A 27,070-nucleotide genomic window follows, 5' to 3' on the forward strand; every position below is an offset into this window, starting at 1 on the left:
GCAAGAGTATAGGATACCGCTCCTGCGCGCGCTGAGGGAGCCTTTGCCGTCCGACGGAGGAAGGCGGGCGAGGCCCTCCCGCCGCCTCAGCGCCACCACCAACGGGCTTCCCTGAGGGGACGGGGGGCGGGAAGGGAAGATGCCGGCCTGGCCCGGCGGCGGAGGCGGAAGGCGCGCCGCGGCCTCTCCGGCCGTCAGTAGGCGGGCGCGAGGCGTTCGTGCGCCCGCCCCCTTCCCCGCCCCGCTCCGCCTCGCTGTGGTCGGCGGCGGCCAGGCAGGAAGAGGCGGCGGAAAAGGCCCGGCTGAGGCGAGGAAGCGGAGCGAGCGAGCGAGCGAGCGAGTGAGTGGCTGGGAGAGAGCGGGCTGGCGGCTGGGCCTACCTGCCTGGGGAAGGCGGTCCCTCGCGCCCATGGGTGCCTTTCTGAGGGGGGAAAGAGACAGAGAGGCGCCCTCGCACCCTCCTCCTCCCCACCACCGGGCACAGGCTGCCACCGTCGCCTCCGGTCTCGCAGGTCCTCTTCTTCACAAGGCCTCGCTGGGCTTGGAGCAGGGTGGGGGTTGGCTGGGGGCTTCCCTTTCCCACCCCGCACCCCACCGCCTCTCCTTTTTGGGCCTGCTCCCCTTTGCTCAAGGGTGTGTGTGTGGGGGGGGGAAAGAAACTTGGGGGCCCCCAAAGGGAGGTTGTGTGGTTGCGTGCTTTTTGTGTGTGTTTCAAGGCGGCCCTGGGATCCTCAGATGAAGGGGATCCTTTGGGGTGTGTGTGTCTCCCCCCCCCTAAAAATATTTGAGAGGGGGAAGTTTGAGGGGAATTCCCATTCAAATGGGTGTGTGGGTGTGGGTGCACACCACAGGGGCTTCCCTGGGGCCCCCAGTATTTTATTTTATTCAAGTTGGGCGCCCCCTGGGTGATATAGAATACAGTAATGATAATAATGGAAGTTGGCACCCCTGGGTGGCATAGAATAATAATGATGATGATTGGCACCCCTGGATTAATGCTGGTGCTGATGCTGCACATTTTGTTGGGCCCAGTGTGCACGAAATGCAGATTTACAGTACAGCATGCTTGTTTTATTATGCATCTGACCTGCCTCCCCGAAAATAATCTCAAATTACCTTGTTCCTCCCCCCCCCCCCGCTTCTTGTTTTCACAACACCCCTGCAAAGTAGGTTGGGCCGAGAGGTGCTGAGTGGCCAAGCGGGAGCCAGTGTGGCATAATGGTTAAGAGTGTTGGACTGGGACCTTGGGAGACCAGGGTTTGAATCTACACCGGCCATAGAATCGTAGAGTTGAGAGGGACCAATTTATCGATCTAATCACTACAAAAGCATGCATGTTCAGAGGGGTGGGAAAAGGTATAGAGAGCGAGGCCACGAGATGCAAGAATGTGTGCTGAGCTCAGAAGGCATAGACGTGTTGCAAACCATTTGTGCTTCTTGTGTGTCATGGCTTCTTGGTTTTGTTCGCAGTTCCAGTTTATGTTTTATCTATCTTTGTCTTCCAAATGAGAATTACGCTTCATGTTTTTGAAAGTGAGGTTATGCTCCACAAGAAAACTTTTCGTTCTTTAAGATGCTACAAGGTTGCTATCTAGTGGGCTTCAGTAACATGCTAATAATGAAAACTCATTATGAAAGCTCATACCAAAAAAAAAAAACTTAGGTGCTACTGGAAGGAATTTTTTTATTTTATTTTGTTTTGACTATGGCAGACCAACACTGTAACTGATGCTAATAATGAGTGTGAGTAGCTCCCTGCTTCTTGTATGGGCAGATGTAAATTACACTAATTATGCTTAATGCCCACTATCCAAACGCTTAGTATACCCCCCCCCCCAAAATCACTTATCCGAATACGAGGAACCTCGCTATGCACATCGCAGATTCAGATATCTAAACAGCCAGATCTGTGTGTAGTACTGTTAAACAAATAAGCCTCTTTAAACAAGGCTTACTTTTTGCAGCAGTTTTTTCATTAGAAACCATGGTGAAGAGGGGAGGAAGGATGAGAGACTGGACAAATAAGATAACATTTTTTCCTTCCTTGTTGCCTTTTGCAAGGTTTCAGAGGGTTTCCCCAGGGTTGTTGTTGTTTTTGTCATTTTGGGATCAAAGTTCCTTGGTTGGGAACACATTAGAAATTTCCCTGTAAGAATCAGTGGAAATAGTTGACTATTTATGTGACCGCTTGCCTAACAAAAGGTTCCCCGAGAACACATTTTATTCGGATAGCAGGACCTGCGTTTACACCAATCCTATGCATGTTTATACAGATATAACCCACTGTGTTTAATGGAGATTACTGTACTCCTAAATAAGTGTGGGTAGGATTGTAGCATTACAGCATTTGAAGATTGGCATGCTTGCATTTGTCAGAATTTGTTACTTTTCTTACTAAGCACTTCTGAATTGACTATTCAAGGCTTTAGGTTGTTTCATGCCAGATCTTCTTCATAACTGGTTGCAATCCATGAGAAAGTTTACAGGATTATGCTGAGTTGACATGCTGTAAATAGAATATGCAAAAAGATTTGAGGTTATTGATTGATCTCTGAAGTTCAGTGTCACACAATGCAAAGCATTAATATGGGTCTTCCCAAGTACTTTCTAATCTTAATCTTTGCAACCCGCTCTCCTCACTGTTATGGGGACGTGGGTGGCGCTTTGGGTTAAACCACAGAGCCTAGGGCTTGCCGATCAGAAGGTCGGCGGTTCAAATCCCCGCGACGGGGTGAGCTCCCGTTGCTTGGTCCCTGCTCCTGCCAACCTAGCAGTTTGAAAGCACGAAGTGCAAGTAGATAAATAGGTACCGCTCCGGTGGGAAGGTAAATGGCGTTTCCGTGCAGTGCTCTGGTTTGCCAGAAGCAGCTTAGTCATGCTGGCCACATGACCCGGAAGCTGTCCACTGGCTTCCTTGGCCAATAAAGCAAGATGAGCGCTGCAACCCCAGAGTCGTCCACGACTGGACCTAATGGTCAGGGGTCCCTTTACCTTTACCTTCTCACTGTTATGATTCAGCCACTTGCCCCAAACCATCACCAGGTGTATTGAATAGCTGTGCTCCACATTTTATTATGTTTATGCATTAATCAGCATTAAAACTTTCCCAAGATTGTCTTTCCTAAATAACATAGGTTCTCTATGATGGAAAATAAATATGCAGTCACTTGTATGGCTCAGCTCAACCGTTACTCCATTTTTACACCTATGAAAGCAGTTCAATCCAAATTTCTGAGGGCTGTTCTCCAGGTACCCTGTGGCATGACAAACACAACCCTGTGTCTGGAGGCTAGCCTCTAGAAAGCTGAAGCCAGGGATTAGCTTGCCATTTTCAATTTTTGGCTGAAGCTAACCTTACATTCAACTGGCTTAGTAGCCCCACAAACCATTCAGTTTGCTGTTCAAAAAACTCCTGAACACTAGCTATGCAGATTTTCCTTGGGCTCTGTCAGCTCTCAGAAATAGGAGAGGGCTAGAGTGGCTCCAAAGCAGTGTTTTGCAGATGTTGAACGCCAACATCATCTAGGTTCAACCTCCAACCACACACTAATTGACGGAGCACTCTTAATTCAGTAAACCAGCTAACTGTCTTTCTGCACTCTTGGTCCAAAAGCATTGCAGAGACTTCACACTGGTGCGCCTAAGTGCCCCTCCTTCAGCAGTACTGGAGGGAAGATACTTAAAAATATAAAGAAAGTGCAGCACTTAGAGGACTTGGAACAGTCTTCTTCTGCAGGACCCCAAACCCACCTGTCCTCCCTAGTCCCCTATAGACCAGACAGAAGGAAGAAGAAAGGCAGACTAGGTCACTTAGTGCTCCTGAGATAAGCTCAAAGGCAAATTATTAACCCTGCTCTTCTGATGAAAGTAGAGCCAGGACTGGGAGGGACTGTTCACTTTATTAATCTTTATTATTAAGAAATCAAAGCAAGAAACACATAGAACATCTTATCCAGATGTGTACAATAGAGTGAAAAGAATAAAGAAAGTAAATAGAAATAGCATATAGAAAAGTAAAATTGGAATGAACATTATTGAAAGTTTTAGTCATAACATGTACTCCAAAGAGGAAAAGTACAAAACGTCTTGAGGTCAGTTCCTGGCTGTGATTGCTTGTTGCAGCACAGTACTTGGCCACACTGAGAGTGATAGATTCATTTTGATCTGAGAGAAGTAGGAGGAGGGTGGATGGCAGTTAATGGATTGAGGTTGAATCCTGATGACAGAAGTACTGTTTCTGGGAGGCAGGGGCAAGCAGGTCCTGAATGGGGTAACTGTGTCCCTAAAGGACCAGGTGCTCAACCTGGGGATCTTATTGGACTCATAGCTGTCCATAGTGGTGCAGGTCAATTCTATGTCCAGAGAGTAGCTGTCTTCCAGCCCCATCTGGTATGCCGACCAAGACACTACCTGCTTGCGCACTGTCTCACCAGAGTGGTACATGCTATGGTTATCTCTCACTTGGACTACTGCAATGTGCTTTACGTGGGGCTACTTTTGATGGTGACTTGGAAACTGCAGCTGCCAGTCTGGTGACTGGAAGCGGCCACTGGGACCATATAGCGCCGGTCCTAAAAGACCTGCATAGGCTCCCAATATATTCCTAAGCACAATTCAAAGTGTTGAATTTAAAGCCCTTAATGGCTTCGACCCTGAAGGAGCATCTTTGCCTGCATGTGGACACTAAGGGCCAGGTCCGAGGGTCTTTGATGGTTCCCTCACTGTGAGAAGTTAAGTTACAGGGAACCATGCAGAGGGCCTTCTCGGTAGTCACACCTGCCCTGTGGAATGCCCTCTTGTCAGATGTTAAAGAGATAAATAATGTTATGATCTTCTGTAGACATCTGAAGGCAGCACTGTATTGGGACACTTTTAATGTGTGATGTTCTGGTTGTTGTTGTTGTGGTGGTGGTGGTGTTTGTATACCCTGTTGGAAGCAAACCCAAGTGGCTGGGGCAACCCTGTCAGATGGGCAGGGTATGATGATGATGATGATGATGAATATAATCTGATTGTCCTGGCTTATGGGTTTTTTTTTTGTTAAAAAAAGATTTTATGCAGTTCTTGGTAAAAAAAGAGCATGAGTCACCATCTTGACCTTTTCACAGGGACACTTGTGTTCCCTGTAGGTGCTGTATATGTTGCTTTTTAAAATTTTGAATTAAGAAAAGATGCAAATGGATAATCATTTCCAGCAACTGGAGTTCTGCCTGGCAAAGGGCCAGTGAATTTACTGTGAGACATTTCTGCTCCTCCTTAGTCCCCTGCAGAAGGACTTGGGGACCACATCTTCTAGTTCTTACCTGGGTCAGCAGCTTGCTTACAGAGAAGTCTACCCTCCTGGGGGCTGTTGCTGCAAATATGTTGCCTTTACAGAGGAATTAAAGGCAAGAAGAGGCTGCTGTGGAAGAGACAGATCACTTTTGCCAGATATCGGAAATGATCTGTAGAGGTCTGCAGTGTGTCCACCCCAGGACAGGGGGAAAGGCTCTTGAATAAGACTTTCTAGTTGGAAGGAAAAACTAGATTTGGCTGATTTCTGTTTTTAATTTGTTTAGTCTCCAACCAGGTAGGATCAGAAAATAGGTGTTAGTTGCATTCAGCTTTTTTCTAAACACCCTCCTCCCATTTCTGTATCCTGTAACTGGCTTCTGGGTGCAATTCCCCTTTTGTGTGTCTGGGCTGAAGCCTTGAAAGAGTTGTCTCATATAGTCCTGTGTCATCCTTTAGAAGGACTCCAGAAGCAGATGAAGCCTGCTGTTTTCCTACCCCTGCCCTCTTTTCTGCTTACAGCCCAAATGCAGAGAAGTGACAGCAGCTGGGGAGCAAGTGTGGCACACCTAGAGCTGTGGTTCCCTGGACGAGACCTTGTTCTTTGTAACTGTCATCTGCTGGTTTTCAGAGGATGCCAGGAGACTCATGTAGTCATACTTGGAGAAGCTTTCAATGAAAGCGATCGTTACTTTGTTTTAATGTCTAAATTAATGACTGATAGCTTCCTGGGTGGAAAAATGGGACACAAATATTATAAATAAATAAATTAAAAATTAAAAAAAAATTCCTTCCAGTAGCACCTTAGAAACCAACTAAGTTTGTTCTTGGTATGTGCATGCACACGAAAGCTCATACCAAGAACAAACTTAGTTGGTCTCTAAGGTGCTACTGGAAGGAATTTTTTTTGTTTTGTTTTGACAGTGGCAGACCAACACAGCTACCTACGTGTAACAAATAAATAAAAAATGTCAGTCCTGTTTCCCCCACAAATGCCATTGTGAGGTTCCTTGCCCACATTTTTGTATAACCTAAGGGTAGAAACATACATTTTTGCCTTTAAAAAACGGCAAAAGTTGAGGATCAAGGCCAAGCATTCATACTATCCAGTGCACATGCTGCAGTATTTTCACTGTTTTCTTTCATTGCAGGGCATCTGTTGCTTGCTGTTCCAGACGATTAACTCCCATGACCAGTAAGGCAGCAAAACGGGACCACCCACGAGCAAGGGTTGGGTTTCTGCATACCCAGGTGACTCCACAAATATGTAGGAAAAAAAAACTGGATTTAAAGGCAAGGTGGGGGAACCCCAACACTGAAAGAATGAGATTGTTGTGTGTACTGTCATGGAAACATACAGAACAGAGAAGTTGGGATTGTGAGGGTGCATGATATCAAGTATGAATCCCCAACCAAGAATCCTTCAGGCCAGGTGTTAGGAATCCCTGACTTATCAGGCATCGGAATCCCAGACATCGCTCCCCAGGATGGAAGGTGATAGAGCTAGTGAAACAATTACAGAGTGCTGAAAAAGGCTACCTACCCTGCTTTTGGCTCTTACGGTCTCTGCCCCATTTGCAGTTTAAAGGCTAGTATGGAGACGATTTCTGCTTTCCTCTTATCCTTTCTCCATTCCTAATCAATAACTTCTACCAAGCAACCTTTAAGCTACAAAAGGTGCATACTGGCCGTAGCTTAAAGAGTATTGGAGGAAATGGCAGAAACAAGGCTCAAGTTTGTGAACTTTTAGGGACACACTCCACAAACCTATAGTAAAGGTTTGGGGAAGAAAAATCTTGCCACTGAAAGTTTTCCCTTTTGGGTTGCTCAGACAACAAGCAGAAATTATAATCTCCTGATTGTATACTGTGACTGCTCTTGTTTGGGGCTTGCTAAGTCCGGAATGGGAAATGCTGTAGTGATATAGGACTCAGGATGGAGATACAGCTAAACACTGTGGTTTCCCGCATGTTTGTTCCTGGGCTGTTGCCAGTCTCTTCCTGCCCCTGTTTTAATTTTTTTAAATAAATAATTAAATTATAAGTATTATTGATAGACCTCCTGTCTCTTAAATTCTGGAAAAGTAAGAGAATGCCAGGAGGGAGGGAAGCAAGCAAAATGAGAGTGGGACAGTATTAGTCTCTCTGCCCCCTCCCTTAAAAAAAAAGAGCAAAATGCCATCCCACTTTCCGCTGGCATTCTGTGCTATTTATTAATGTTTCATGCTAAAAAGAAAAGAAAGCGGCCTAGGGCTTTTCATTTGGAATGCTGTTAAGAAGACATTGCAAAAATTTGTTTCACTGAAAATTAATCTTCAGCTGTGAAAGGTCATCTATGTTAATCTGCCTGCCAAGAACAACCTAGGGTGCTGCCTTTGAACTATACATCTCTTAATTGCGTGACTCAGTACCTCGGAACCATCTTTTACAAGCGAGTGAAGCTTCTTTACACAAAGGCATCTCACCCCCTATTATCTGTTCCCAGTTAGCAGCAGCTCATCAGGGTCTTGGACACAGAGAGGCCTTTCCTTGCCTCATACATTGTGGTATTACTGTAATAAAAGATGTATGGAGTTGTACTTGGGCCTTTTGCAGGAAAAGCATTGTGATCCCTAAAGGAGGAGTTTTACTCTTCTTTCTGCCAACAAGGAGCTGAGCTGAGCTGATGTTGAGGGAGTACAGTCTTACTAGAAAATTGTTTCTGTAAGGTTGTTGATGTCATGAGCCCCACAGCATTGTTGGGAATCAGGATTGAGTTGGCAGACTCTGAAGCAGGAGGAGGAAGAAAGATGGAGAATGTAGGCACTCTGGGTTGGACGAAGTATCTCCCCCTTCCACTCTGACCTTGGAACAAGGAGAAAGTATGCCAGCTCTCCCCTCCAACTTTCCTGCGGAGCAGAGAGACCCAGTGGAGATTGGGAGAGGCTTTGATCAGTCAAGGGCAGAAACTGAACTCATTCAAGAGGCTAGACAAGAGGGCACTGCTTTGTCACCTGGAACCAGGTGCCATCTTCACAAATAGGAAAAATCCCACCCACCCCGAAGGAGCGCACACTTGCAATCTCAACATTCCCAGAAGGTGAGAGAGTCTTGTGAGTGAGTGTGCCTTATCTTTAAAAACCGGCAAGAGGGGCAGGGAAAATTGCTGGGACATCTTTGCCGTTTCCATCCGGTTCTGAAATTCTTACCCTGCTTCAGAACTCCTGTATCCTGACTCTTGAGAGTCTGTGTCTGCTTTCCAGCCCATGACATTAAATTGGACCTCTTTCTTTCTTAAAAGCAAGAGCATTGTCTGTGTTGAGCAGGAGTCAAGACAGTTGGGATGGCTGTGGCAAAAAATGCAGAAAAGTTAACAAACTTACACACACACACACACACACACACACACACACACATTTATATGCCTAGGCATGTAACATTTTCCTTGTGTTTGCAGGTTCATGTCTTTTAGATTAAAGTGTTCGACTAACGGCGTCATGAGCAGAAGCAAACGGGAAAACAACTTCTATAGTGTAGAGATTGGGGATTCTACTTTCACTGTACTCAAACGATACCAGAATTTAAAACCTATTGGTTCGGGTGCGCAAGGCATAGTATGGTAAGGCTTTTCCTTTTTAAAAATACCTCAGTGATGAAGTCTCATTTTGTTTAAAATGCGAACATGAGCAAAACTGATTGACGTGCTACTTAAATGCTAGATAGTACTGGTTGCTAGAGAACCATTGCTTTTGTATATACAGTGGTACCTCAGGTTACATACGCTTCAGGTTACATACTCTGCTAACCCATAAATAACACTTCAGGTTAAGAACTTTGCTTCAGGATAAGAACAGAAATTGTGCTCTTGCGGTGCAGCGGGGAGGTCCCATTAGCTAAATTGGTGCTTCAGGTTAAGAATAGTTTCAGGTTAAGAACGGACCTCCAGAACGAATTAAGTTCTTAACCCGAGGTACCACTGTATAGTGCCCCAGTCTTTTTATTGTAGTGCAAGGCGAAAAGAGGGACTAGAACCAGATATAATGACATCAGGTCATGTAAAAGTCAAGTGTAACTAGGAAGTAGGTGTGACAGGTACAGAATTGGGAGAATAGCAGTTGTATGCACACTCCTGTCCATGAGAACAGCAGCAAAACTCCGCCTCAAACCATTGAAATACCACACCTCATAAAATGTGAGAATCAGTCTCCTGATTGAAAATAACCGCAGAGGGCTGTCTTTTTGAGGGAAAGGATTGATTAGCCTTTTCCCTTCCTGCCATTTTGCCTCATGTAAATCACCCTCTCTGTCTTACATTTCTGCAGCATGAGGGGGGGGGGGAATACAGAGACTTCGTATCTTGTCCCTTATGGGTTGGAAAGCAAACAAGAGAGAATGATTTTGAGAAGACAAAATGTCAGGAGGGAAAAGAGTTAAACAGCCCACCCATGGTTCTCTCAATGAAACTAGCAGCCTTCCACGGTTGCTTTTCTTCACTTGACCAGTGGTTGTGGACAGTTCTGGGCCCCTTGGACGAACCAGTGTATTGAACACTCAGTGGCAGCACCACCTCCACTGTCTACAGCAGGGGTGGAGAACCTTTTCAGCCCAGCAGGTTGGAGCCTGAGGTTCACCCCCCATGACAGATCGATCACCTGATATCACCATAGAATCATAGATGACATATTTGAGATAAATGTTATTCATAGAAGCTTTACTATGTGCTGTACAATCTGTGAGTATGCCTTTCACTACAGCAATTACTGTTTTCACAAACATTTCACAGTATCTTAATGTGTTAGCTGTCTTGATTCTTATTCAAATCAGAATATCTATAATCCTGCAAACCTCTTTCAGATCCTTGACTAATTGTGTTTCACGGATAGGTCTTTACTCCGGTCTCCCAGTCATCTTGTCAATTTTTATATAAATATGGTTGTGACAGTTCACTTTTATTTACAGTGCAGCCTACGATGCTATCCTTGAAAGAAACGTAGCAATCAAGAAGCTAAGTCGGCCATTTCAGAACCAAACCCATGCCAAACGAGCCTACAGAGAGCTTGTCCTCATGAAGTGCGTAAACCACAAAAACGTAAGTACATTTGTTCATCGTTTAAATATCAACAGTAAGGGTCAGACTAGAGGTGAGGTCATTCTTACTCATGCATTTGCCACATTCATGTGTAAAGATGGACAAGCTGATTCTGTTTCTTTCACTATCATTAACCTTTTGTTGTAAAAATTAGCATCCCAGTCTCCTCTTTAATGCTTAAATAGGACAGACATCACGTCTAATTTGGCATAGCAAGAAAATAGCAAATAGGATACAGGATGGTTTAATTTGCTAGAAATGGATTATATTTTATTATCTTGATTTATACTATGCTATCTTGATGATACTATACTGTATTGATGGGTTTTGGACACCAGCAATTTGGTATCTGTACTTCTTTTCAGCTAAGCCTCACAAAGCGTTTTACATAAAAAGATGAGAACAAGCACAAATTAAAACTATATAATAAAACAACAAAGATAAGCTGCAACGAAAAACAACACTCCCCCCCAAATTCTCCATTTATTTATTTATTTCCACCCATCCTACCCTACCCATGCATAGCTACAATTGCACAAGTAAATTAGGTGCAAGATGAGAGTTACCTGTATACAGTACAGCCAGTTGGGCTTGTCTTTGAGGTTGTAGGTGAGAATGTGAGAGAGCTCACTTAGAGACAAACACAGACTGTTTGCGGGCCTTCATTATGACTTTTTTCTTTCCCATAGATAATTGGCCTATTGAATGTCTTTACCCCACAGAAATCACTGGAAGAATTTCAAGATGTGTAAGTATAATTTTTTTGTAAAGCCTGTTCAGTGAGTACGTTATGAGTGCACAATTGATTTTATGACCTAAGTTGCTGCTCTCGTCTGATTTTATGTTTTGATGTTCTTCAAAAGTTACATAGTGATGGAGCTCATGGATGCAAATCTCTGCCAAGTGATTCAAATGGAGCTCGACCATGAACGAATGTCCTATCTCCTCTATCAAATGCTGTGCGGCATTAAGCATCTTCACTCAGCTGGAATTATACATAGGGTTAGTGAGATTATTGCCGTTGTTTTAACATTCCTGTTTGGGGAGTATTTTTCTTTGCTGTTAAGCCAAAGAAGATTGCTGTTCGCTTGAAAGAAAACTGTGCCATGGTGGCTATGTTTTAAACCAACTGCAGTTTCAAAACAGCCTTCAAACGAAGACCTATGTACAACACATTACAGTAGTCAACCCTATATCTTACTACAAGATAAGCAGATGAAAGACACTCACTAGCAGAGAGGCCACCTGTCTGGTCATACCTCCAGATTACAAACTTAATCCTTTAGGGCAGGGGTGGGGAACCTGTAGCCTTCTAGATGTTGTTGGATTCCAACTCCCATTGTCCCCAGGCAGCATGAGACTTCTGGCTGAAAAAAAAACCCTCCCCGCACTTGTATAATAATTTCCAGTTTGTTTTTTATCTTCTACTGGAGACTTTCGTGCTTGGCTTAAAAAAAAACTCTCTTGTCTCTCTTTCTTGAAAGGATTTGAAACCTAGCAATATAGTAGTAAAATCTGACTGCACGCTGAAGATTCTTGACTTTGGATTAGCTAGAACAGCAGGAACCAGCTTTATGATGACACCTTATGTTGTGACTCGTTACTACAGAGCCCCAGAAGTCATCCTAGGGATGGGATACAAAGAAAATGGTCAGCAACTTTCATTTTGTCCCTTAACATAATGTGCTATATATCTTCTGTCCCTACACCCTGCACGTTACATTTTACATTTTTCTCAGCTGCTGGAACTTATTTTTTAAAACAACACCATGACCTATGTATGCTAAATGTTTAATCCCACTATGTTGTGTTGAGAGCATGTTAGGAAATACTATTTATACAGGTGAAACTCGAAAAATTAGAATATCGTGGAAAAGTCCATTTATGTAAGCAATTGTTTTCATTAGCTACTGGAGTTTAATATATGAGATAGACTCATGACATGCAAAGTGAGATATGTCAAGCCTTTGCTTGTTATAATTGTGATGATTATGACTTGCAGCTGATGAAAACCCCAAAGTTGAAATTGTTAATTTGGGGTTCTCATCAGCTGTACGCCATGATCATCACAATTATAACAAATAAAGGCTTGACATATCTCACTTTGCATGTCACGAGTCTATCTCATATATTAGTTTTACCTTTTAAGTTGAATTACTGAAAGTAATGGACCTTTCCGCGATATTCTAATTTTTCGAGTTTCACCTGTACATTGAGGAAACGTAGGATGCAGTTGTTTAGATAAAATATGCTCTTGGGACAGTGTTTTATTCTATCTGCGCAAATAACACTTTTTCACTCTATGCTAAGTCCACCTTGATCTAATGTTTGACATGGAGGTTAAAATTTTAAGCTCAGTTACCTAGAACTGATAATGGAAATGGATGTAAAACTTCATTCAAGCCACCATTCAGTTATCAGCTTTTCTCCTGTAAAAGCTGCAGTGTGGTGGCTGCTATTTGTAGCCTGAAATGGTGCCCTACTTCCCACCATCTCTGGGGATTGGAGAGGCAGGTGGATATCTGTTGCAGATTTAGATTTACCAAAAACTTACCCCTCAATCTCCAGATAGTGAAGGTGAATGAATAGGTAGGCTTTCCCAGAGAGATAAAGACAGATGAATGATCAGAAGCAGCAATTGCTCCTTGCAGCTAGTACTTGCACAATCCTTCCTGCTGTGTGGCTCTGAGAGAGGAGTAACTGTGGAGATGACAGCTGCTCCTTGCCTGCTATCCCTGTGGGCAGCACGGAAGGGAGAATTAGTCAAGCAATGGCTTTAAGATGCACCTGCCTCTGCTCCCAAGATCTCACTTGTCATCTTCCTCTGGGAAGCCGTACTGCTCATTCGCACTCCTTTTTACGCTCTCCTTCTAGGAAGAGAGGAAACCATGTTTGCTGCTTTATATGGAGGTATCTACCATTTCTTGGCGGCGCTGTGGGTTAAACCAGTGTTTTTCAACCTTTTTTGGGCAAAGGCACACTTGTTTCATGAAAAAAATCACGAGGCACACCACCATTAGAAAATGTTAAAAAATTTAACTCTGTGCCTATATTGACTATATATAAAGTAATTCTCTTGAATTTTTCAATTTTTTCCCACGGCACACCAGGCAACATCTCGCGGCACACTAGTGTGCCGCGGAACAGTGGTTGAAAAACACTGGGTTAAACCACAGAGTCTAGGGCTTGCCGATCAGAAGGTCGGCGGTTCGAATCCCTGCCACGGGGTGAGCTCCCGTTGCTCGGTCCCAGCTCCTGCCCACCTAGCAGTTCAAAAGCACGTCAAAAGTGCAAGTAGATAAATAGGTACCGCTCCAGCGGGAAAGTAAACGGTGTTTCCATGTGCTGCTCTGGTTCGCCAGAAGCGGCTTTGTCATGCTGGCCACATGACCCGGAAGCTGTCTGCGGACAAATGCTGGCTCCCTCGGCCTATAGAGCGAGATGAGCGCCGCAACCCCAGAGTCGGACACAACTGGACCTGATGGTCAGGGGTCCCTTTCCCTTTCCCATTAGCAAGTGTTTGTCTCCGGGCAAGTGTTTGGGAGAGGATTAGGACAATAGAACATAGAAAGCTGCCTGAGCCAGGCCACCTTTCTCACATCTGATGTCCTACGTGATCCCAGGTGTAGGACAGGTGCCAATGCACCACCAGGAGCTATAAAGTGCACTCCTGATTGTGCACTGGCAAGGGAAAGCAGGCTTCAACTCTCCCACTCATCAGCAGATGGATGGTAGAGCCAAAGCCTGCTTCATCACCTGCGCTAACAAGTTCCCCAGAGCCACAATTCTCAGAGTGGCTTAACAACCAGTCCCATTTATTTAGTACTAATTTGATTTATATACGGTCCTTCATCACAAGATACCAGGGCGGTTCACAAGATAAAAATACAAGGTAAAAAGCACAAATACATACCGTATTGGCCCGAATATAAGCTGCCTCCAAATATAAGCCGCAGCTTTAGAATTGAAGGGGGGGGGGAGAAAAAAAGAAAAAATACCCGAATATAAGCTACTCCATTCCTCGCTGCTCCTGGCTGCATACTGGGTGTGGGGGGAGCCGTGCTGTGATGCCAGTGGCCTTTCCCCTTCCTCGCTCTTCCCCTTCCTGGCCTTGGGGGAGAGGACGGGGAACTATGCACGGAGCGGGCACTGCTTCGCCGCTGTTTGCCCCACGCTCCTGGCTGCATACCATAAGGTCACAAATATATAGGCAGCACTTTAACTTTTCACGGTCAGAATTTGCGGGGAAAGTGTGGCTTATATTTGGGCCAATACGGTAGTTAAAACGGAAACAACAATAGTTAAGATGAAAACAAAAGGAAGTAGTTTTGTGAAGAGAGTAGGGGTCTCCTAACAGCTCTCAGCACCTATAACTAACTGCAGCTCGGAGAATTACTTACGGGAAGCCATGACTCTTTAAAGTGGTGTCAGAGTGATTGAAATGTATTGCGTGAATGTGGTTTCTATCCAGGACCTCAGAACTCTACTACTTTAAGATGTTCTAATGAACAGGACCAGGGAATTCCCTACTGGAAAAGGAAAAGCTAATTTGCCTTGAAGTTGACCACATTGTCTGTAACAATGTGATGTTTGTTTGTTTATTAAATTTCTATACCACACTTGATCTGAAATCACGAGGCAGTTTACAATATAAAAACACATAAATACATACCATAATAGGAAACAAAAACAATACCCCACTCTCTCTCTCTCTCTCTCTCTCTCTCTCTCTCTCTCTCTCACATGGTTTAAAAGGCCATGGATTGCTTAATTGGCCAAAGGCCTGGGAGAAGAGGAATGTTTATGCCTGGCACATAAAGATATGCAACAAAAGCACCAGGTGAGCCTCCCTGGGGAGAGCATCCCACAAACAAGGAGCCACCACAGAGGAGGCACAGGAAGGACCACAGATTGTGATTGCAGGGTCTGGATTGGTTCATATGGGGAGAGGTGGTCCTTGAGGTATTGCAGTCTTGAGCTGTTTTAAGGCTTTATAGGTCAAAATTGGAATTCAAAGGGGACACCTTTTGCATAGCAGCCTGAGCTCAAGTGGTGCAGCCTTGTTTGTGGCACATTCTTCCCAGAGAAGGCTCTCCATATGGATGCCACTCAACTTACCTTGAATGATGGTGCTTCCGAAGAAGAGACTCCAGAGATGAACTAAGTACATAGGCAGGTTGTAATGGGAGCAGGTATCCGTTCAGGTACCTCTGTGAAAAGCACAACTACAAGTGTTTAGTTAGAAACTTGTGCCCCAGGCTCTAGCACTTTGAATTGTGCTCAGAAATGGCCTGGAAGTTCTCTCGATACCCTCCAGACAGTCCTAGTCAACAGCCTGGTGGCTGTATTATGAGCTAATGGTAGTTTCCAAGCAGTCTTCAGAGACAGGCACATGTATAGTACATTAGAGCACTCCTCACAGCATGGATAATTGTGACCAGGCTGTCTCCATCCTGGAGAGATCCCAGCTAGTATGCTATCCTAAGCTGATAAAAGGCACTCCTTTGGCACAGAGGCTACCTGGGCCTTTGGTGACAAGGGTGTATCTAGGAGCCAGACTTGATATTTTAGAGTGAGTGCAACCCGTCTAGAACCAGTTGAACACAGTCTGAATAGATGAGCCACCTACCCTGTTGATGTTCTACTTTTTTGAGATTGATTAATTCTCATTACTAATTATGAACCTGTGTGTATTTTCCTCTGTCATTTCAGCCGTTTGTTAAGGAATTAACTTATTGTTAATCTTTTCTTAATGAACAAGATTTATTTTCTTTTAAAAGGTTTCAAGTATTGGGGGTTTACTCTACCAGGGACTTCTGCTAAGCGACTTGCATTGAAATGTAATGGGAGCTATGTAAGGGCGCTATTCTCCTGTGACCATTCTTGCTTCCATTGGGTCCCACTCAGAATATGTTTTGGACATATGGAGCCGTGTGTGTGTGTGTTCTAAAAATACGTTTACAGCTTGATCCCATGATTGCTTCTTCCTTTTTGGTGCTTTCTCTGCAGATAGTAAAATGCAGTCATGCCCTCCTGCTTCTTTAATTTTCAGTGACTATTTGCTTTGCTTCTTCTTTTTGTGCTACAAACATAGTGGATTTATGGTCTGTTGGGTGCATTATGGGAGAAATGGTTTGCCACAAAATCCTCTTTCCAGGAAGGGACTGTATCCTTGTACTGCTGCAGCATGTGAATTTTTTGGTAACTAATACCTTGTGACTCTCTCTTCCCCCTTTGCGCCCCCCCATTCCTTGGAAAATGCTTATAACTCCCCCCACCCACCCTTAAAAGGCTCATAATTATTTCCTCCGGATAAGTATAAAAATTATTAGAATAAATTTGGTTCTATTGAGGCTGCATTGAGCAGTAGGAAATAGTCTCTGCTGGTATGATAGCAAGCACATCTTCACTTTTCTTATTTATTTTCATCCTGCACTGCTCTTTATTATCATTGTTGTTTTTTTCATTTTAAAGTCCTTTTTGCTTTTCTTTTAATCAGTTAATGTCATTGCATTTTGTTTTCAGTTGACATTTGGTCAGTGGGGTGCATCATGGGAGAAATGATCAAAGGTGGTGTATTATTTCCTGGTACAGACCGTATCCTTACTTTGGGCCTAGAACTGAATTATCAAAAGTCAAATGTATTCTAGCATTTTCCTTTTCAAAATCAAATAATGCTGTCTCCAGCTGCCGAGGCTTTAAAATTCTATTGTTTCAAATATGTATAGTTTGCTGTTTGCCCCCAATTAAGAGCATAGGCTTACTCGCTTTGTAAACAAAGTGGTTTTTATATGCTCCAAAATAGTAAAAAGTTTTGTGTTGATTAAAAGTTCAGCCAGCTGTAGGAACACCTTGTATGGTTGTGTCTTTGTGTAATTTGGGTTTGAGCACCGAAGTGTTTCTAGTGGACAGCATGTGCAAAATTAGTGAAATCTATTTAATATCCTCCTGCTTTTTTCCTCTGTAACTTCATTTTTTTGCATTTTCTCCTTTCTATTGAGTACCCAAGTGTATTGTCTTAATTGTTTATCTTTAGCTTTATGTCCTAACAGAGCTAGTTATTTAACATTCTGTTAATCTTCATTTGTGTGTGGACACCTTCATTAGTGGTACTGCTATTTAGTAGTGTTAACAGGTTGGGGCAATAGGAGCACCTGCTCTGGATACCACTTGGAGAGTAGCATGAGATGGGCACCACATACACAATGACTGCCCCTTGCATAAGTGTTTTCTTCCCTGGTTTTTCCTCTCTCTTTGGTCCTTTAACATTCTTGTTAGCAATCATTTATCACTCTAATAACGTATTTTGCTACAAGTGATTCCCTGACTGATGCAGAACTGTTCTTGGCTTAGATTGAGGTATGGAGAGAAGACTGATTGGTTTACTGGGTTCGATGGGACAAAAGCACCACACCCTGTACTTTCAATCTTATTGATATTCCCTGCAGTGTGATTAATAGGGCAAAGGGTGTTTTGGAAGACACTTCCTCAAGTGATGATCACAGGTTTCCCCAAATTACCAGATATTCAAAAAGGAGAGAGTCATGGGAGACTTCAACTACCCTGATATCTGTTGCAACTCAAACTCTGCCAGGAATGTAAAGGTCCAACAAATTTCTCAGTTGCCTCGCTGACAATTTCATTTCCCAGAAGGTTGAAGACACAACAGGGGGATCATCTGTCTTGGTCCTGGTCCTCACCAATAGGGAGGAGGTGAACTGATGGATGAAGTGGTGGAAGTACTGGGAACCTTGGGAGGAAGTGACCACGTCCTCTTGGGTTTCATTATACAGAGGCAACGTAAAGCTGAGGGTGGTCAAGCATGCACTCTGGACTTTAAGAAGGCTGATTTCGAAAAGCTTAAGGAACTACTGGGTGAGATCCCATGGTCAGAAATAGTCAAAGAGAAGGGAGTCCAAGATGGATGGGAGTTTTTCAAAGGTGAAATATTTAAGGCACAAATGCAGACGATTCCAACAAGAAAGAATTTCTCCGGCTCTAGAGAGCAGGACCCAAACCAATGGATTTTAGTTACAAGAAAGGAGATTATGACTAAACAGGAAGAACTTTCTGACAGTAAGAGCTGTTTGATAGTGGAACAGTCTCGCTTAGGCGGTGGTGGCCTCTCCTTCATTTGAGGTTTCTAAGTAAAAGTTGGATGGCCACCTGTCATGGATGCTTTAAATGAGATTCCTGCATAGAAGGGGGTTGGACTAGATGACCCTCAGAATCCCTTCCAACTCTACAATTCTATGATTCTGTGAAATACTGATTTCCTAAGAGTACTTCTTGGCTCAGGACCAGAAGATCAGCAGACATACATATACCTACACAGAGGGTGAAGTTAAAAAGCTATGTTCACATAGGTGTTCCCTATATGTTAAATGGATTGCTTCTGGGTTTGTATGGTGTGGTAGATGATTTTGAAATTTGATATTGAATCTTAGGTTGTGATGTCTTATTCTGTTGATTAGGCTACTGATTGGAGAACTCAGATTAGTTCCACTGGATCAATTATATGTGAGCTTTCATATTTTTATTCTCAAGGTTTAAAAATTGTTAGTATGGTGAAAGAAAATAGTTTCAGTTAAACCTGTTGCCGAATTGATTAGAAAGAAGTAATATTCAGGTATTTTCCCGTATAGTTTTCCTGCTAAGTTTTCTAAACACTCCAGAACAGTCTTGAACGTGGCAGTCCTAACAATGGAAACTCAGACTTTCAGTGGATTCAAATTCTTTCTGTTTTCTATACTGTTCTGAAAGCCTCTAAGTAGCATTTTGAAATGCATGAGATCCTGTGTGCCAGGTGAGACTAGCCCTTGTGGAGATCATAGCGAAAAGAGCAGTTACTTGATTTAGTCATCATTGGTTCTCTAACAAATTATTGTTGGCCATAGCTCTCCCATTGATTGTTGGTGTAATTTTAACATGGCCTTTGTCCTGAATGCTACATAAACAATTTTCCTTAGCTGCTTCACCTCAGATATTGATCAATGGAATAAAGTTATTGAACAACTAGGAACGCCATGCTCAGAATTCATGAAGAAGCTGCAGCCAACAGTGAGGACATACGTGGAGAATAGGCCTAAATATGCTGGTTATAGTTTTGAAAAGCTCTTCCCAGATGTCCTGTTTCCAGTTGATTCTGAACATAACAAACTGAAAGGTAAGAGTTTTGTGCAGTGCTGCACTTTGATTTCCACTGTGGCAGACACAAGCCCACGTGTCTCCTTCCCTTTCCAGCTCAGATTGAGTTACAGGTGGGTAGCCGTGTTGGTCTGCCATAGTCAAAACAAAATCGAAAATTCTTTCTAGTAGCACCTTAGAGACCAACTGAGTTTGTTCCTGGTATGAGCTTTCGTGTGCATGCAGTGCACGAAAGAAGTGTGCATGCACACGAAAGCTCATACCAGGAACAAACTCAGTTGGTCTCTAAGGTGCTACTAGAAAGAATTTTCAGCTCAGATTGAGGAGTCAGAGGCTAGTTTGGTTCTGTGCTTCCATCCAGCAAATGCAGAACCAAAACAAAGCCCAGCCTTCTTTCCATCTTTGAGAAGGGGGTTGGCATCATCCTCGGCTCCAGGGTTGGGAAGATGCCGTTCATTTGTCTTGCTCTCTAGGGGCTGTCTGACACATCACCATGATGAAAGTAGTGAGCAAGACTGTGGAGCCTTACTCATAAACTAGTCTGCATTGCTATTGAAGCAGCTAGCTTGGTTGTATTGCCAAATAAGCTGTATAATAACAAGTTCGTTCCTTATTTTGCTTAGGACTCTCACCCCACCCTTTTCCATGCTGCCCGAAATGTTTAAATATTACATCCTATGTTAAATGTTACTCCTGCAGCCAGTCAGGCAAGAGATTTGTTATCCAAAATGCTGGTGATCGACGCATCAAAAAGAATCTCGGTAGATGAAGCTCTACAGCATCCATACATCAATGTCTGGTATGACCCTTCAGAAGCAGAAGCAGTAAGTTTTATTTATTATTTAGAATCTGGATTCTTTGCTGACAGGGACACCACTGATCATGGTATCTCGTGCCAGAAAGTAGCCCAAAAAGGCTGATTGTCTGCTAATAGCTTACTCTGCATTATTGAATTGGAGTTTCAGAAGGTTCAGGATAAGCGTAATCTATTGTATGAGTTTTTTGGAGGCTTTTTCAAATGCTGAGCCAAAATAGGAGGCATTGCAAATAGCTTTGCCAGAATAGAAATCAACCCCCTTTTGAAGGAAAGTGGTCCTAACACTACTTTATTCTGGGATGATCCCTAGGCTCTGTTTGCCCTGGCACATAGCTAAACCCTTTTTTTAAATAAAAAGTCAAAATTCTACATAATGATAGGTCCTTGGAGAATTAAATGGCTGGTGGGTAATGCAAAATAATTAATAAATTGAGGGCCTGTCTGGTATTAATATCCTGGGATCAATACATGATTATTCTGAAAATGAGAGTGTAAATTTATATTTGCTACCTTTTATTCAGTTTTCTGCTACATTTTTTGTTTTCAGCCTCCTCCAAAGATACCAGACAAGCAGCTGGATGAAAGAGAGCACACAATAGAAGAATGGAAAGGTGAGGTTAATAATTTCCGTATTAATATTATTACCAATGAAGCTTTTGCTGCACTGTTTTAAGATGCTAAAGTGTGGTGGGAACTGCATTTGCCACCACAAACTGTGTTGTGAATAACAGCCCCCAACAATTTTCTAAATCAGCAGGTTCCTGAAGACTTGGGCTGGTTGGTGGTTCTTTTTCTCAGCCTCTACTGTAATAATAATAATAATAATACTAATAATAATAATAATAATAATAATAATAATACTCATTATTATTATTTTATTATTTATACCCCGCCCATCTGGCTGTGTTTCCCAAGACACTCTGGTGGCTCCCAACAGATGACTAAAAACAGAATAAAACTTCAAACATTAAAAACTTCCCTAAACAGGGATGCCTTCAGATGTCTTCTAAAAGTCAGATAGTTGTTTATTTCCTTGACATCTGATGGGAGAGTGTTCCACAGGGAGGGCACCACTACCAAGAAGGTAGAAGTTTTGTGAGCTTATTAATATATAGCTTATTGATATCTGCTGGATCAGACCAAAGGTCCATTTAGTTCAACATCCTGTTTCCCACTGGCCAACCAGATGCCTGTGGGAAGCCCACAAATAGGGCAGTGAATGGCAGGAGTACTTAATGCTCAGTTACCATTTTGTGCTCACAGCTAGGTAAAGTAGGAGATTGGTATCCGTTATTTCAGTGCCTTCTTATGAAGGAAGTACAGAATCTAATCTGCTTGTAACTGGAAAAGAACAATGAAGTGTGGGTATCATGAATAAGTTAATTAAGTATCATCATCTCTGAATGGTCAGGGAGGCAGTTAGTTGTATGGCTCAGAGTCATGCAGAAAGGGAGAGAACAAAGGTCAGAGAGAAACTTGGAACAATATGTGTGGGAATTAAGAGTTATAAAAGGGGCTTCTCCTTGAACTTTGATAAAGGCATTACAGTGGTACCTCGGGTTAAGAACTCAATTCATTCCGGAGGTCTGTTCTTAACCTGAAACTGTTCTTAACCTGAAGCACCACTTTAGCTAATGGGGCCTCCCGCTGCCGCTGTGCCGACAGAGCATGATTTCTGTTCTTATCCTGAAGCAAAGTTCTTAACCTGAAGCCTTATTTCTGGGTCAGTGGAGTTCTTAACCTGAATCGTATGTAACCTGAAGTGTATGTAACCTGAGGTACCACTGCACTTTTAAAATCCCTTGCACATTTTAAGAATTGGGTGTTACAGTATCCATTAACTAGTTTTTGATATATCCAAATGGGATCTGTAAAGGCACTATAATGGCCACCTCTCTTCAGGACTAATATCCATGCCTCTATATTTTTCTTTCTAGAATACTAGCAGCGCAACTCTTGGAAGAGGCACCCATTGTGTATTTGAAGCCTCTTGCTTGGGTAGATTTTCTGTTTCTGATAGTGTTCTGAAGTTTTGCTAGTTTTGTGGTTGAAGAATCATTTGACCCAGAAGCATTTAAGGAAGCAAACATTGCCTGCAGATATCGAGGAGTCTGGGTGGGTGTGTGGCCTTTTCAAAATGCTTTTTTATGTGCTCATCCTCAAGAAAACCCTGAAGCTGTTTGCTCAGTGAGTTGCTCAGTTTTGCAAAGTGGAGCAGAATGGCGGTATTTCACAGGTGCATTGTTTGACTTGCCTAATGTACTACATTCTCTGCTTTTCTGCTTGATCAACAGAGTTATGTTCAATAGAACATGTGATACTTGTTATATAGGAGTCTTGTTTCTCTGGCTTGTTTGAAATACTGTATGGATAACACTACACCTGGTGATTTTCAGAGTTGATTTACAAGGAAGTTATGGACCTGGAGGAGAGAACCAAGAATGGAGTTATATGTGGACAACCGCCTCCTTTAGGTTGGTTTACAATAAAAGTGCTGTTGCTCTAGTTTCTGCCACTTGGCACTCTTCGGGCGTTTGTGCTGGAGCATGGAGAAGGAAGTGAGGACCGCCCTTCTGCATTCCCATCCACCTTCTCTACTTGGAGAAGAGCTGTCTGTACCAGGCAACTTGCTCTACTCATGTGCATTTTACGCAAATACCCAGTTACCCATTACAGTGGTACCTCTGGTTATGAACTTAATTCGTTCCGGAGGTCCGTTCTTAACCTAAGGTACCACTTCAACTAATGGACCTGTTAATATCTGCATGCAGTAAATAACACCTGCCTCCTTCACTGTGAATAGCCATGTGCAGTTGTCTCAGGTCTGCGGGGCCTGTTTGGGTCTATCCGACCTCAAAAAAGTATTTGAGGGATACAAACACTAATCCCAATTCTCTGTTGCTAGATCTTACCTTAAGAATGTGAGGGGGAATTCAACATTTTTGTCTTTAAAACATCCCATCAGTGCAAGCGTATCAGCTTGGCAGATGGGATTATCCAACCCCCACAAAGCCAGTTGGGGAGGGGGAATCCCTGTTATGCGAGTGGAAACCCTTGCTTGTGCTGGCCTTCTGCTGGCAGGATACATTTGGTGAATCCCATCAAGTTTTCAGTACTTAACTCCATCAGTCCTTTCTCAAATCTTTGTGACTGCAGTACTCTGGAGAAATAACTCACTGAATTAAAGGCTGCTTTTCCACTTGTGCTCAGAGAGTTTTGCTAGTCCGCTTTCTGTCTGTCACTTTGAAAAGGCAGCTTTTGGGGGGGGGGCAGTGAGACTGAGGACTTCAGGCAATCCCTGATCGGACTTGCATTGCCTAGCTAACAGTGTAATCTGACTTGGGCATATGCAAACCTCACCTGAATCACCCTTGTTTGCCTTGTAATTCAGAAAGGAGACCCCTGTTGGTTACTTGGTCTTTCTTTGTTGGAGCCCTATAATTGGGGGAGGTTTTTTTGTTTTTTGTTTCCATTTTAAATAACTGAGAGTTAGACACCCTTGCTGATCTGCTTCAGACCACTCAGAGATCTACTGGAGCCCATTTCTGACGTAGACAACACATGGCAACTGCAACCTTTGCACCAGGCAGGCAAGTCACCCTCCGCTCTGCACACGTGTCATAAGCTCACCTGCGTCCCTAATGATGTAATCCCCCAACTTCCAGAGGCATATCCTCTTTGGGCATATTTGTTCATCCTACCAAAGGGTCCTTTTTTCTCTTCAGAACAACTCCTACCTCCCGGGGCCTTCATTCTCTGTGACTGTGGAAGGCCTGCAACCCTGGGATTGGGATGCTGTTACCATATCCCTGAAGGCCTTGTCCCCCAACCTTTCTGACTCTCAGCTTCTTGAGGTCAGCTGCCTTGGCCTCACGGGGACGAGCTTGATCCTTGAGGGCCAGGAGCTCATGGCACCAAGCACCCACCCACAACCTCTGTCCATCAGACAGGCATGTAACATTCTGCACAGTATGATTGATAGCCCCTAGACCCCTCCTGACTTTCTACCTATAGTGCCTGTTTGTTGGGTAGATTCACTGTGGCGCTTGGAATTTCTTACATCAATAGCTTTGTAGGGGAGTAATCTGCTCTGGGCCTCCTGACTGCCTCACTCCTACTGCCAAACTCACCAGCTAACATGACTCTTTGCCACAGGTTGAGATGCTTTTCCGACTGCCCCCCCCCTTTTTCTTTGCTCACAAAGTGGAATCCCTTGCTTGGTTGCCCTGATTTGTAGCCCTGACTAGCTTCCCCCAGCTGTTGCTGCAGGCAGTTAGGTCAGGAGCGCCATGTTAGAAAAATGCAAGGAGGAGTGGCTCAATTATTGGGCTGCACCCAGTTCCAGTGAGTAGAAATCTGAAATGGGATTTGGGGGTCATCTTAGCGCCTCCCCCCCCCCCCATTGATTTTTTTTTTTTGTCAGGGTGGTTGACAAAGGTGGGTTAAGGTGAAGATATGGGCAGTGAAGAACCTCTGGGAAAGCAAGAAGTTGACTCCCTGTGGGACTTTTTAAAATTGAGCTGATTTTTAACTTATTTTAAAACTTAACCAAAAGCTGAGCTTTTAACTTGGATTGAGTCTCACCCTTCCACTTAGCTCATATACAGCACTTAATAACTTTGCGATAGGCTTAATCTTGAGCTTCAACCGAGGGTGGTTGGTTGGTTTTTGTTTTAGAACGTAAATTGCCCTCTAGTTTTAAGTTGTAACTTAGACTGTCTGGTTTTTTAAAACGGCACTGAAAGCGGACACTCAAGAGGTTGTTTTAAAGTTGATCCTATTTTTTAACTGGTTTTAAATGGAGCTGAAAGCTGAAACGTTTAACCTGGAATAAGATCTGAGCTTACCCTTAGCTGGTGTGCTGTCCTGTGTAACCTAAAACTGAATCCTACAAGACTTAAGTTTAACCAGCCTGTTATGAGCAAAGTGCATTAATGGCCAGTCAGAGTGAAAACAAGCCAGTGAAGGAGGCCAGTCTCTCTGTAACCGAATTGATGTTCTGTTTCTCATAGCACAGGTGCAGCAGTGATCAATGGTTCTCGGCATCCCTCTTCATCGTCATCTGCCAATGACGTCTCTTCAATGTCTACTGACCCAACATTGGCCTCCGATACAGACAGCAGCCTAGAAGCCTCCGCAGGCCCCCTGGGTTGCTGTAGATGACTACTTGACGTACTGGGGGACAGGGGTTCTCTTAGTTACAAAAATTGGTGGTATTATTTGGGGAGTGTTTTCAAAAGTAATTGTGGGATTCATTTCAGAGTGCTAATTTTAATTTAAGTTGTGTTTTAAAAGTAAGCCACAATACTTTCCTGTAATAAATTGTACAGTATTAATAATTTTTATCATGAGTTTTTAAATTTGCATATGTTTTACTACTGTGATGTGGACCTCGTTTTTAAAAATTACATTATTAAATGTAACATTGCTGTCCCGTTTGTTACATGACAGCTTTATTTAAGGTTTACTTGAGTTTCGGAATCATTTTATTAGGGTATCTTTGTGTGTTGCACACCCTTTTTCTCAGTCCATAAGCTAAATGTTTTATTTTTAGCCATTTGAGTGGTTAAACTATCTAATTATAGGCTAAGGTATAGCCATGGAGATAGCAGTTCTGAACAGAGACATCTCCTGCGGTATGTAGGGAACATTATATAAGCTCTGACAATGTCACATTTTCTTGTGCCCAAAGGAATCACACAAAACAAGATGAAGAAGCGTGATAGAGCACGCCGCCTTTGCCATGCAAATTTAACTTGCCCCATAGTTAAATAGATTAACAATGCAAATTCATGTTTCCCACACTGAATATGGTTCTGTGGTGCTCATTTCTCTACCTTCCTTGCATATTCAGGCTAGTGCATCTCTTAGTTTATAAAGCGCTCTTTCCCCCAAATTTAGCACTTTCCCCTTACACAGCATCCTGTCGCTTCAGGATCTGCAGTGAATGCAATGCATAAGATGATGCTGCAGGGACGTCCATTGTGCTGCACTGACAGCGTTCCTCTTTTGCCTCACCGTGTCATTGGAGTGGCATAGAAAACCCCCCAAAACTGACAGTGGGTCATTCTGAAGCCATGAGAATCGGGTAGCATTTCAGCACAGAGATCCCAACTTTGGACGCGCTCCCTTAAAAAAACCAAACCCAACCATCAACAATGAACTATGTAGAAATGTTAAATATAATGTAAAATGGTGCTGCTCTTCACTGAAGTATGTTAACTGTTTACAGTGTACATTATTGAATGATATTTTTTTGTGCAACCGATTAAGTTCTATGTGAGTAAAACAATCATTGGGAATTTGTCCTTAGGAATTGCAATGTTTGTGAATTTAGGCTGTGCTGACTGCCTTGCGTAGATAGAAGTATTTTGTGTAGTGGATTTAAATGTGAACAAAACTGTACATCAGTGCTGCCTACAGAAGCAAATATTAAACGATAGCACAAGTATCTTGTTGGACACAACCATGAAGGCTGAGAGAATTGAATCTGCCTGAAACTGTTTGGTTCTATCCATCCAGTTCTTTGGAAGTGAAAGTCTGTTTCTTTGCTTGCTTGCTTGCTTGCTTGTTTTTAAAGAGAGGCTACTTCTTTTCAAATTTTTGTTTTGTCTGTGTTTGTTTTCAGTGGCTGCAAGAAAAGCGTATGTTTTCAGGCAGCATGGGAGAAAACAGGATTGGGTGATTTCACATTGTTTGCCATTCTGGAAAGTGGCAGAACGGCAGGCAGTAGATTTGGTGGGTGGGTAGGGGGAGGTGGGGAAACTT

At 43.2% G+C, this 27,070-nt stretch overlaps 1 protein-coding gene across 5 annotated transcripts; it reads left to right on the top strand.

Moving 5' to 3' along the window:
* The first annotated feature begins 271 nt into the window (after window positions 1-271).
* MAPK8 (mitogen-activated protein kinase 8) lies at window positions 272-26,768 on the top strand. Of its 5 annotated transcripts, none has more exons than XM_033148448.1 (13): window positions 272-340; window positions 6,423-6,522; window positions 8,707-8,868; window positions 10,209-10,338; window positions 11,028-11,086; window positions 11,202-11,340; window positions 11,823-11,988; window positions 16,391-16,504; window positions 19,322-19,504; window positions 20,185-20,309; window positions 20,850-20,913; window positions 22,699-22,776; window positions 25,315-26,768. In XM_033148448.1, exons 3-13 carry the CDS (start codon window positions 8,711-8,713, stop codon window positions 25,329-25,331), a joined length of 1,233 nt encoding a protein of 410 aa, XP_033004339.1. In that variant the 5' UTR covers window positions 272-340; window positions 6,423-6,522; window positions 8,707-8,710; the 3' UTR covers window positions 25,332-26,768. The 5 variants fall into 5 exon arrangements, with proteins under 5 accessions (XP_033004339.1, XP_033004335.1, XP_033004338.1 ...); XM_033148444.1 differs by having other exon boundaries at window positions 25,320-26,768; XM_033148447.1 differs by having other exon boundaries at window positions 16,433-16,504; window positions 25,320-26,768.
* The last annotated feature ends 302 nt before the right edge of the window (window positions 26,769-27,070 follow it).

The sequence above is a fragment of the Lacerta agilis genome, chromosome 5 (genome assembly GCF_009819535.1).
Source record: "Lacerta agilis isolate rLacAgi1 chromosome 5, rLacAgi1.pri, whole genome shotgun sequence".
Lineage (NCBI taxonomy): Eukaryota > Metazoa > Chordata > Lepidosauria > Squamata > Lacertidae > Lacerta > Lacerta agilis.